A 13,118-nucleotide genomic window follows, 5' to 3' on the forward strand; every position below is an offset into this window, starting at 1 on the left:
AAAAAAAAAAAAAAACAGAAGGTGTGGGTAGGCTCCTGGGAGGATATGGCTGTGACTCTAGCTGAGACTCCTAACGCAGGGCTCAGGTGGAGGGGGAGGACATGAAGACTGAAGTGACCTCCTCCGATCCAGGCAGGACTAGTGGAGGGAGGGGAACAACAACCCACCCACAATACCTCTGATCTAAAAATTACCCTGCCTACGAAAACTGCAGGGGTAAAGAGGGAACAGAGATTGGGGGAATGTCCAACCAATTATTGGCCCAACCTGAGAGCCATCCACAGTAGAGCCAGCCCCTGACACTATGAATTATGCTCTGCTATGCTCACAGACAGGAGCCTAATGTGGCTCGTTTGGGAGGCTCCACCCAGCAGCAGATTGAGACAGATGCTGGGACTTGCAGCCAAGCATGGGACAGAGCTCCAGGTGTCCTGTGGAAGTGTTGGGGAAAAGATGGAAGGAGCTGGAGGGAAAAGAAACCCCACAAAAATACCTACAGAGACAACTAACCGAGACCCATGGGGGCTTACAGAGACTGAGACGTCAGCTAAGGAGCATGGATGCTCTGGACCTAGGCCCTGAACGGGCAATTTGGCCTTCTTGTGTCGCCTGGTGTGGGGAGGGGAAGATAGGGCTGTTTCTAACATGGATTCTATTGCTTGCTTTTGGATCACTTCCCCCTGGCAGGGCTGCCTTGCCTGGCCTCAGTGGATGAGGTTACGCTCGGTTCTAATGTGACTTGAGGTAATGGAGAGGGTTGATATGGGGGGGGGGGGGGCCCCCTTTTTGGGGGGGGAGGGGGGGGGAAAGGGGGGGGGGGGTGGGGGGGGGGAGGGGAGGGGGGGGGGGGGGGGCATCTCTTTACTGGGGGGAAAGGGAGAGACAAAGGGGGAAGGAAGGGTAGGAGCTGGGAGGAGAGAAGGGAGGGGACACCTTTGGGATGTAAAGTAAATAAATTTAAATTTAAAAAAAGAATATGCCATTGAAAACAAAAACAAAACAAAAAAAAAAAAAAAAAAAAAAAAAAAACAGAAGGTGTGCCAGGCGGTGGTGGAGCACACCTATAATCCCATAACTCTGGAGGCAGAGGCAGGGGGATCTCTGTGAGTTCAAGGCCAGCCTGGTCTACAGAGTAAGTCCAAGACAACCAAGGTTACACAGAGAAACCCTCACTCGAAAAACCAAAACAACAACAAAAACAGGAGGTGTGTACTGAGGAGGACTGTTACAAAGAAAAGTACAGCCAGGGTGCCCTCAAACGGCATGCCTCTCTGTACACAAAGCTCCGTCAGTGCTAGCTCCCGCTGTCCACGCTTTTTCCTCTGTGAGACAGACAAGCTGCCTGACAACAGCACCACCCAACAGTTATACTTTAGCTACCTTACTCCCTCTTTAACACCCAGAAGGGTGACACTCTGAGATATTTGTCCCCATCTCTTTGAGACAGTAAGCCACATAACAGTCTTTAGTAGCTCACTCAGATGAAATGCAATTGTTGGGGAAAGTAAATGCCTCCTCATTTCAAGATATAAGACGACTAAAGGACTGAGTGTGAGACTGTTCCTTGTCTATCTGCAAACCCTACAGTGAGCCCCCACCCTACCTCATGGACGCCCATGTTGGCGCCTCCTCTCCATCCTCACAAATGTCTAGGACTCAGGCCTATGGAGGGCTGTTTGGATAAAGTAGTACATATTTCTAATTCTCAATGACATCTTGTGTAGTTTCCAAAGCTGAAAGTCAAAGCAGTGTCCTTGCTGTCCACACTCCATACCTGCTGCCTCAGCCCATAGAAGGTGGCTATGGGCTCTGAAGCCTGGGGCACCACGCCTTCTGCATACAGGTGGATGTCATCTTGAACACTCTGTGCTGGCCAAAATCCAACCACACCCCTAGCCTGGAGTTTCTTTTGACTGATCAGTATGTTCAGCATATTCTGAGCATCATCATATACCTTTCTGGCTTCTTCACCTATTAAAAATATATAATAAGAATGTATTTAAAGATGACAATAATAACCTGTAAATAACAGTTCTTTTTAAAACACTGCTGCTTCTCCTTCCCCTACCGTTTCTCCATTCCCACAAAGACTCTGAGATTTGCCATAGGGACAATCTGCAGCAGAGCACACAGCAGCTAGTGGGTCTATGAAATAAACCCCACAGTGTGCTTCCTCTGAAGCTAAATCTAGGGCACTCCTTGTCAGAAAGAGGGCACATGACCCCACTAACTTCACAATGATATCTGGGGACAACACAGGGTAAGCAGTGATGTGTGGCCTAACTCTGTATCTTTAGCACCTGCAATGGTAGGCACCAGACCAGCTCTGGGACTCCCTCCATCGGTTCCCATTAGCTTTCAGTGGCCAACAATGTACTGCTCTACCTGTGTGAAGGGCAATACTACAGCCCCTTCACAGCTTGCCTGTGGGGCACAGGGACAGCAGTAAGAAGCCCCTTGCCCAATCCTCCTGACCACCCATAAGCACTTGGCTTTCAGCCTCCTAACATGTCTGGGACCCTCCAGAAACTGACAAACATCTGGTTTCTGAGGCTCCCTCCAGTCGAATCTCAGGATTCACCAGTACTCTTCCCATGCTGCTCTGCTCTGGCCTCTTCTTGCTGTGATTCCATGTCTCTGGGTCTTGGGGGTTGGTCTGACAACTCATGACAACTGAGAAGAGCAATTTCCTGATTTACTCCCTTCCCACTTTATCTCGCAAAGTCTTACTCCTTCCTTGGATGTTGTGCACAATGAAATCTGCAGTCCCCCACATGGGCACCCACGTCCAAGGCTTCTCGCTTTCCTTCTCTGTTTGAAATATCCTTTACTTCTGCTTCCTATCCCTACACCCAGCCGAAGCAACTCCCATGAACTCTTCAATAATATTTCAAGTACCACGACCACCAGGAAGCCACTCTAACCTCCTGTCAGAATTCTAACCCCTCTTCTTATGTGAGTGAGATCCCAGGCTGAGCCCAAAGCAAGAGGCCAGCATCAGGCCAGTGCAAACCTAGTACTGTCAGCTGCACCAGTGAGTCAGGTACTAAATCACCAGTATGTAACTGACATCAGTAAGTACATTTATTTAAAGAATAAGTGAATAAAAGGCCAAGTTTACCTGACATAATAAGGGCAAACAAATAACGAAATGCTCATGTGAAAGTTGAGTGGGTGAGCAATATATCCAGAAGCAGCTATATCCCGTACAAACTAAACACTTAGTATATCCTCTTCAGTCACCTTTAGAGTCACAACACCACACCCTGAATCCCAGGCAGGAAGGACTTACTAACCTACTGTTTTGTCATTAAATATCTTGGGAAAGCCTCGATTCGGGTACTTGCCCCGGAGCTGCCAGACATCAAAGAAAGGCTTCCAGTCAATGTAGTCCACCAGCTTTTGCAGGCTGTAGTTTTCAAAGACCCGGGTCCCAATAAATGTGGGCTTCACTAGAGGAAAGAGGCAGAGCTGTCAGTGTCACACCAGCGGGGAGAGCACTCACACTGACAGAGATGTCCTTCCCTGTTCTTCCCTGTGCAGCTTACTCCCACGCCTGCCTCCCTCCTGTCACCCGTAGGAGTTGTCTTACGAAGAGCAGAACTTTAAGTTATCACGGAGAAGGAATTTTCCCACGCAGCTGACTGACTACCTCATGCTGGAAACTCTTCCCTCAACCCTTCCATCCCCACCATGTCCAAGAAAAAAAGGAAGCCTTGAGTTCATCTCCAAGTATACAGATGGTGGCAGTGTTAAAAGAAGACTACTGCCCAAGGGCATGTGTAGTATACTACTTATACGAAGTTTACAAAAACAAACCGACAGCCTTCACTGCACACTCACACACACACTAAGTGAAAAAACATACAGAAATGAAGTAACAGCCTTCATTGTATACTACACACACACACACACACACACACACACACACAAAGTGTAAGGTCATATACAGGAAAGAAGCAACAGCCTTCACTTCACATACACACACACACACAAAGTGTAATGGCATGTGCAGAAATGGCATTTACAGAAATGCCTTCACTGCATTCCCTCTTCTCTCTCTCTCTCTCACACACACACACACAAAGTGTAACGGCACATACAGAAATGAAGTCCCAGATTCCAAACTGTGGCTACGTCTGGAGGTGGGGGACAACGGACTGCAATGGATAAGTATCTTTGATTTCTTATAAACAAGTAAGTTGTAAAATATTTCTTAGACTGGGTAATGGAAATACACAGGTGTTCAGAAATTATCCTCTACATAGGAAGTCTAAACATATCGTAACATACATAATTCTGGGGACTCTATAGGACACTAAGAACACAATGCCACATGGCTACCGGGCCAGGGGCCAAGTCTAGTACTACTGCCAACTCTCAGTGCTCATGTCTCCGTGTGACTAGGGATCCGAGGACTCGCTGTTCCACTGCTGGCAGCTGCTCTGAAGAACACAGGCCTCTCAGGAAGCAAGAAGAGAGCAGAGGCGCTCTTAGCTGAGCTGGAATCTCTGCCTTCCTGCACTGCAGTGACTCTTCCCATCTGTTCTGCTGTCTTCCTACGATTCAGGACTGGCCTTCTTAACCACCACTGAGTAGGTTTGTTTGTTAACCGAGAGAAACTGAAGAGAGACCACTGGCACCCCAGACTAAAGAGGTCTCTTACTAGAGGCAGGCAGTGACCTGCAACTGTGGAGTTGCTGTGGGCAGGGCTACTCTTGACCAAGCTTCATGCTGAATTCCAGGGTTGCTTTTAGGTCCTACTTCCCAGGGCCTGGAGAGAAGCCCACCCCCACCCCACACCCCTTCTTACTGAGTTTCACTTCCTACAGCTCTCTGAAGACAAAACATACAAAGGTCATACCTTGGGACCCTTATATCCCTCAGGCAGTAAGCAGAGCCTAGTGACGTGTCGTATCAGGGTCAAAAAGGCAACCCAGGAAGTACCTCCACCATTGCTAGGCATCAAGGGCCTTCTCAGAATCATTTCTAGCAAAATACATTTTGGATGCATGACTTGCCCTGGTGCCTCTAGACCAATGTCAGAGTAAAGGATAAATAGTGAATAAGCACGGTATGGACTCTGTTGTACCCTTTCAACATTCCCATAAAGTAATCGCCTTTACACATCAGAGCTTTTCAAACGTAGAAGACAGACACTTAAGGTCACACAGTGAATCAGAGCCAGGAACCAAGAAAGGATGAGCACTCAGGCTCCCGGCTCCCAAGCCAGTACTCTTTCCACTAAACCACATGAATCCAGCAGGAATGAAATTAGAACCAAGCACACCTACACTTCCAATTTAATCCCCCGATTCTGCAGGACACGTGAGGAACACAGATGTCATGAGCACTGAAACTGACTCCACATATTACCTTGGAAATACAGATTCTGTTAACAGAACCCCCTCTCACCCTGTCTCGGTTTTGCATTTGTACCTCATGTCTCTCTGAGCCTGTCAAAACATCTTACGCATATTATTCCCTTGTGAACACCTATGTGAGGTAAGAAAGGTGGCTAGAAATAAAACGGGAAGAAACCACATAACAGAAATTAAAAAGAGAAGCATCCTGAGAAAGAACAAAAAACTAAAGTGAGATCCAGCTTTACTGAAGAGTTCTTCAAGAGCTGTGAATGCAAAGTTTTTTTTACGTTTCAGACATTTGGCCTGCATGCAACTCAGGTCAGTGAGAAGGCGCATTCAAGCATAGCACAGAGAAGGAGCAAGGCTACAGAAGACAAGCCTGACCTAGAACCCTGAAAGCCATGCAAGTTATTATCTGGAATTCCAGTTTCTTCAATTAAAATGGAGACAATAAACAATACAGTCATCCACCGGCCTCAGTAAGCTCACTCAGGACATCTCACAGCAGTGTGTGGCACTCAACAGCTCTCCCTTATCTACTTTCTTTTCAGTCATTAGAGTGACTCTATTACACATAACTGAGAATTAATCGCTGCAGGTTCATTTGTAGCCAAGTAACTGCAAACATCCTAGACAGTGTCAGTTACCACACTTAGCTGTCTCCAGCAACAGCCACAGACCTGGGTGAGGTTCAGACAGCCAATCAATGTGGAAACCATGCTTTCTGGCTTGACTCAGGGTTAAGTATTTTCTCTCCTGTTGAAGAAAATAGTTATTTAGTCAGAATCTTATAGCTTTTCTATCTCTAGAATGAAAAAACATAACCAAGAAAACCAAACAAGATAAATAACCAAATGAACAAAACTAAACTCTTTTAAAGGAAAATTCTTATCATTTCCCATCCAATATGGCTTCACACTGCACCAGAATAGGAGATGGTAAAGACTGACAAGTGTTTATTAGCTTCACATTGTGACTTTAAGACTGATCCTGCAGGACTGACCAACTCTTTCAGGACACGTGGTCTTGGAGTTGACTGCCCCACCATAATTACCCTGAGGACCAGACCAGGGGAGACCCAAGGAACTGTCAGCTGCAGAAAAATGGAAGGAGAAGAAAGAAGGCAGCAGCAGTACCTGGGGCTCTTGAGCACCTCAGAAACGAATCAGCTGTCTAGTGTCTCATTCACACTCCTAGCAACTGTTCTAATGCCCCACACAGAGATGGAAGGCAGGCCACCATGACTTCAAGAGGATAATTACAGGTTTCTGAAGACTAGAGGGGCCATTCCTGGCACATTATTCTGAATGGCAGACAAGGTTGGGCCAGTAAGGAGAGGAGGGGCTTGAGAACGACCTGGTTTATGCCTCCATTTTCTTCTATTTTTTTTTCCCTCAAGAATGAGTCTCAAAATACCATTTTGGAATGATTTACCTCATATTTTTGGGCTGTCTATGAGTTCTTGTTTTACTCTTTCTCATAGGCCTGGTATCTGGCATAGAGCCTAACACCTATTAAGGATCCAGAATGTTTGGCTCTATACAGAGGGGGGGGGAAAAATCCAAGTGTTTTGTGACATAGTCTTACTACAGTTGCCCAGGCTAGCTTCAAACTCATGATCCTCTTGCTCCCATCTAAATGCTAGGATTACAGGTCCATGCTATACTTGAAATTTATTTTAACAAACAAACAAACAAACAAAAAAAAAAAAACCCAAACAACTCAGATTTGAACTAAGAAATAGGCCTGTCTCAAAAACTTCACAAAACAGTCAATAAAGCCTATGAAAAAAACCATGTATCCCTCTGATCTGAAATACGCAAAGACCTGCTTTTATCACTTACTTTGAGAGACTCATAGTGGTCTTGTCTAATATCTTCATATTCTTCTAGTATTTCTTCAAAGTAGTCATCTTTCAGATTTTCATCTAACAGCTGAGAACACTGAAAAACAAGATAAAGTTCAATAACCATAAGGGAGCAAAGGAAGAAAAACTCTACTGAAGCCGGGGAGATGGTTCAGTAGGTAAAGATGCTTGCTGCCAGATCTAACAACCTGACTTTAATCTCTGGGATCCAAGGTAGAAGAAGACAAACAATCCCCACAAGTTGTCTCTGGCCTCCAAACAGACCGTGGCATTGCACGACCACCAACCACCCTGACCCAGGCAAGGAAACCTTCTATGATAGATTCAACTCAGTTTAATAGTGATTCAGTATAACAGTGATTACTGTATAGACTCCACATAAAAAATACACATATCTGAAAACTTTCCTTTCAGAAGATAGCTCAGAAACTATGGTCACTGCCATCCAGTCTGCATGTTACTAGGGTCTCCCAGATCACCAGGCCCTTCCGTAGATTCCTCCCCTACAAAAACGTCCGCTGTTGTCAAACCATGCCCTTCCACTGAAAACTACAAATGGTTAAGGACAGAGGGAGTTGCTTAGCTCTCTTCTATCTTAGACTGAGTTTCTAGGTGAATAACTTGAAAATTATAAGACCATGCGGTCTCTCAGATGTCCTCCAGCTGTTGCAGCCTGTAACTCAGCAAACACATGAGAATGACAATCAGGATTCATTAGAGGACAAAGGCAAGGAAAGATACCTGGGCAAGGTTTTGTTGTGTTCACTGAGAAACTATCTATTACTCTGGGTTTTGACTATCTGGCAACTGTTCTGCTTTCTGGTTGAGCCAGTTGGGCCTATCAAGTTATTACATCTGGAACAAGCTCATTTAAAAAACCCTACATTCCAGTTAATTCTAGCAATGGTCAACAAAATCTACTCATATTTGTAAATTAAAGGCATCTGTCAATCTGATCAGATGTCCAAGTGCAAGGCATCTTGGCACCATCCTCCAGCTGCTGTTCAGTTCTGTCAATATCCTGAACGCACAAGACATGCTAAAAGAACTTACTTCCAGCAAGGCAAACACAGCAACAGCATACCATGAACTCTAGCCTGCTCTTTCATATTTCGCTATGAAAACTGGCCAAAGCAAAATGTACCTTGGTGATACCTCAATGTGATACCTCTTAATGCTTCCTTTGTTTTCTTCACAACACATTTAAAATAAAGGGAGACCCCCCACACACTCACCACCACCACACTCTTGGATGCATCTAGGACATGGATTACAGGCGCACTGTATCGTGGTGCTATTTTAACTGCTGTGTGGGTTCTGAAAACAAGGGTCAAGAAGAAAAGCATAACCATCAGTGCTGACAGCTCCTTGTTCAGAACCATTACAGATATGTTTTCACATTATTTTCAAAAGAAAGACTTCAAATACTTACTTAATTTTACTTATAAACTAAGAATGCTTTTTCCCCATCCTGAGATGAAAACAAGGTGAAATGATATGAATTAATAGGCCTAGGTTCCAAGAGAGTCTGACAAAATGAGAAAGGTTTGTTCTTAGTTATCTGCCAACAAGAAATGAGTCCCAGCCCAGGACGGCTTGAGCCAAGGGAGAAACCAGTCCCTGGCAGTCACAGCTTACTGTCAAGGTCAAGTTCCTTCCTCCAAATGAGCTGGGAGACCAGCCAGCACCCTGGGGAAGCAGGAACCAGGAAGAGGACACAGGACACAGATCTGACTGCTGCCTCCTCTTTGAGAGAGACATCTATACCACTGGCCTCAACTTCACCTTCTAATTGTAAAAAGAAACTCCAGATCTGAATTTTAACAAAAAGTAAAATAAAAAGAGGCTAGGGGTAGAGCTGAGTGGTATATCTCTGGCTATAATGCAGAAAGCCCTAGGTTCAATCAAATCCCTTATATCACAAAAGTCAATCAATTAATTAAAACAAAGCATAGAAGTAACAACATAATTTCATACTACCATTTACTCAGCCCAAGTTTCTACTGGCAAACTTTAGCATACAGATATTAGGAAGAACAACATTTAATTCTTTGTTTTGTTTTGTTTTGGAGACAGGGTTTCTCTGTAGCCTTGCTGTCCCGGACTCACTTTGTAGACCAGGTTGACTTCGAACTCACAGATATCTGCTTCCCTTGCCTTCCAGAGGGCTGAGATTACAGGCATGTGCCATGGCATCAGGCCAACCTTTAATTCTTAAATATTACATTTAACATGTTAAACATATTGTCCTGATTGCTATGCTCTTATAGCAACAGTGTAGGCTATATATTTGCAATTTCATTAAGAAATATACAAAATTAAAGCAAGAACTGGAAATATACATAGCCTCCCTTCAGTGTTTAAAGTGAAGCCTGCAGATGGAGAGAAGCCTCTCATGGGATGGCTATCACATGTTTCCTGCTCCTTCCTTCTTCCAAATCAGGCATTTGTACATTCTTCCCCTCAGCCAAAGTGTATTGTTACTCTTTACACCATGGCCTAAGAATTAAAGTACTTTTATATAAACATTGCATGGCCAGTGCTTTAATGAGGCTGGTGAAATGGCTCAGCCAGTAAATGTGCTTACTGCACAAACCTGACAACCTGAATTCAATCCCTGGAACCCAAAGGCACCTGCTGCCAAGCATGGTGACATGAATTCAATCCTTTGGACGCACATGGTAGAAACAGAAACCCTTGTCCTCCAACTGCATGCACACCATGGTATAGGTACACCCAAAAGAAACAACTCCACAAGGTCGTCCTCTCACCATCACATACACACCCAAATATTTTTTAAAAGGAAGGAGGAAAAAAATAAGATGGGGAAACCAAGATGGATCAGAAATAAGAACAGCATCTAAATGAATTCCATGAAATCCTACACATACCCCTACATTCTAAGCTTCCCTATGGAAAGGAAGTAAATCAATGTAAAAAGGAAGGTAATATACTTAGCTTACTTCTGAGCAATTAGACAGACACAGAAAATTATCTGTAACTAGAACAATGTGACTTTGTTAATTTTTTAAAAAAAGTAATTGCCAAGTCTACTTTGTAATATTTGGCCATGCATTGTTAAATTTAACAGCTGACTTTCAGAATGTATACCTTGTGAAGCTCTGCCTATAGCAAGGCCAGATTTCCATATGTGATACCACATCAGCCATACCGCAGAGAGCAGTCGGTAACCTTCCCAGGATGGTCATACCTGTACTCAAATGTCTCAGAAGCACAGGTCTGTTTCATGCTACTACTGGCTCAGAAATCTGTCTCATGAAAGCTCACAAGTCCTGAGCTGTCATCTGGTGAAAGGAAGAATTAGGCCCTGTTGAACCCTCAATCATTGAGGAGCAGCAACCAGGGTCTGCAGAGAGCTTTTCTCTTGTTCCGAGGCTCATATAATAAAAACAGACCATGAAGTTAAATTCAAATCAGCACAAGAAGCAAATTCCTGATCTTAGTGAAGCACTCTATGATATAAAAATATTTTAATTATGAATCCAATGTCCCAGGTACACAACTCCTAATGTAAAGATTTGTTATATTGCATAATCTCAATTTTTAAAAGTATTTTGACAACAATTCAAGGTCTTCTTGCCACTTCCCACACTAAGCAAAAGACCAAGTTAAGTTCATGAAGCTCAAGTAACTGACCAGGTCTGGTGGTCCAGACCTACAATCCCAGCTACTTGAAAGCTGAGGCAGGGAACTATAAATTCAGGGCCAGCCTGGGCTACAGTGAGTTCAAAAGTAGCCAATATAGCAAGACCTGTCTTAAAAGTAAAGAAAAGATTTTAAGTAAAAAGGGGGCTGCAAACACAACTTAGCGGGGGGGAGGGGGGAAGGGGAGAGAGAGAGAGAGAGAGAAAGATCTTGCCTAGAAAGCACAAGGCCCCAGGTAAAAATACCAGTACAGAAAGAAAACAAACTCAAAGCCTCTTTATCAGTGGCCGATGAGATGCCATCAAAGTAATTCTTCCATTTGGTTAGAAAATGAGCCCTCAGTGGAAAAGAAGCCCAGTTCTCTAATATCAACAACAGTGGTAGAACTGTCAAGTCATTTTTAGCATGAGAAGTCATTAACCGATAAAGATGTAAACATTTTGTTACTTGTGAAAACCCTCCATTCACAGTGTAAGGACACGATGGTTAGTTCTGTGTGTGAAGCTAGGTATGCCACACTACCCAGTTTCCGGTCCTGCTGCAAGCAGTCTAAATGTTGCTCTGAGGATACTTTTTAGATGTAATAAACATTTAAATCTATAGATTCAATAGATTATTCTCCATAGTTTGGATTAACCTCATCAAGCAGCTAAAAACCTTCAGAAAATATAAAGCAATCTCATTTAACTCCTGCTTTTTGTGCAAAGAACTTCTGCCTGAAGACTGTCCTCAGATTTGGGACAGCAACAGTAGCTCTTGCCTGTGTCTCTAGCCTACAGATTCTGTGTCTCCCAGGCCCAAAATCACGGGAGCTCATTCCTCAAAAAAAATCTCTCACTCTCTGAGTAGCTCTAGAACACCTGTGATCTTACTAGAAATTCACTTTTGCACTAGGACAAACCAAACTGTACACTGTGGGACTCCCAAGTTCAATGCTCCAGCTCGATACTATGTCTTGCCAACCATCAAGTATCTGTGATGTCAGGGATGCTGCAAAAGCCTAGTGTCTCTCACCATGACCACCATCCCTGAAGAATGTAAACAACACTGCCTATGTGACTCAGAGTGAACCTTCTCCTCCTTATCCCTTTTATACTAAAGTTTCCCCTAAGTCCTCCTCTCAGGAACAATTCCTCCAACTGACAGCTTAGCTCACTTTCATTAGCCTATCTCTAAACTATTACAAGGTTCGAGTACCTTCCAGGAAACTTATAATTACTTAGCCAAACTCCTGCAGAGTAGAAGTAGGAAGAAATGCAAGCAACATCTTTCTAAAAAAACAAAACATCACAGTTCTGCTTTTCAGTCTAATTTCCAGAGGGTTCAGAGAACATTTTAATTCTTAGGAGCTGCCTGGAGGATGAGAGGATTAAAGAAAAGATAATTGCAAAAAAGACAGAATCCAAAACAAGGCAAGGGGAAGGAATCACAAAAGAGTTTCCAAGATTGGGATCTAAAAGTTTTCTGACACTTCCCCAATGAAAGAATGGAAATCTTGTGCAACAAGGAAACTATATGCTAAGCAAAAGAGAGAACAATGGCAAATTTGACCTCTGTCTTAAACCCTGGCATTCAAGAGACTTCAAAGTAAGTATAAAGCTGCTCATGCTGACTTACCTTGAAGTGGTTGCTCCTCCTATCAACAATGGAATCTTTATTGCCAACCTCTCCATTTCCTTGGCGACAAAAATCATTTCATCCAGGGATGGAGTGATAAGTCCTGACAAGCCAATTATATCTATAATCAAAAGAGAGAGAAAAAAAAAAAACAAAACTGACCAGTGAGAATGAAAAAGAGAAAGAAGTTTATACTTTCATTTAAAATATACTAAAGATCAGAAAACCTAATATGTCAACTTCTAATTCTAGGAATTTACTATTTGATTTGGGTAATAAGAAGTGTAACTTAAATTTAAATTTGAAGTAACATATTTGAAACAGATTTAGGAAGCCACACAATAAAAATGATCTCTAATTCATGATCACCTCAGATTCGACCATAAAAACAACTATACATGGGGGGGGGGCAGCTAACCCATCTGTTTTGCTCTAAGAAGCCAGTTCCCTCCATCACTAGAGCCCAAGAGACCACAGAACTCACACACCTCTTTCAAGCCCCAAGAGCCTACACTGGAGCTGGCTGCCTCGCTGTCCCTTAGACCCCACATGAGCCAGGCTTTACTACTCTCCGACAGAGTCTTAAGAGAGTGATGCTGAAT

General features: G+C 43.7%; 1 protein-coding gene across 1 annotated transcript in view; it reads right to left on the reverse strand.

Annotated features, from left to right (window-relative positions):
- LOC129674044 (methionine synthase) overlaps positions 1-13,118 on the reverse strand; it is a 107,106-nt gene that overhangs the window by 65,883 nt on the left and 28,105 nt on the right. The window contains exons 12-17 of the mRNA XM_055603934.1: positions 12,517-12,637; positions 8,469-8,550; positions 7,211-7,309; positions 6,047-6,122; positions 3,297-3,452; positions 1,774-1,971 (exon numbers count right to left, since the gene is read on the reverse strand). Of these exons, the coding sequence (XP_055459909.1) occupies positions 1,774-1,971; positions 3,297-3,452; positions 6,047-6,122; positions 7,211-7,309; positions 8,469-8,550; positions 12,517-12,637 (732 nt within the window). The remainder of the gene's footprint in view (positions 1-1,773; positions 1,972-3,296; positions 3,453-6,046; positions 6,123-7,210; positions 7,310-8,468; positions 8,551-12,516; positions 12,638-13,118) is intronic.

Source organism: Psammomys obesus, unplaced genomic scaffold, assembly GCF_907164565.1.
Source record: "Psammomys obesus unplaced genomic scaffold, mPsaObe1.curated_primary_1811, whole genome shotgun sequence".
NCBI classification, from domain to species: Eukaryota; Metazoa; Chordata; class Mammalia; order Rodentia; family Muridae; genus Psammomys; species Psammomys obesus.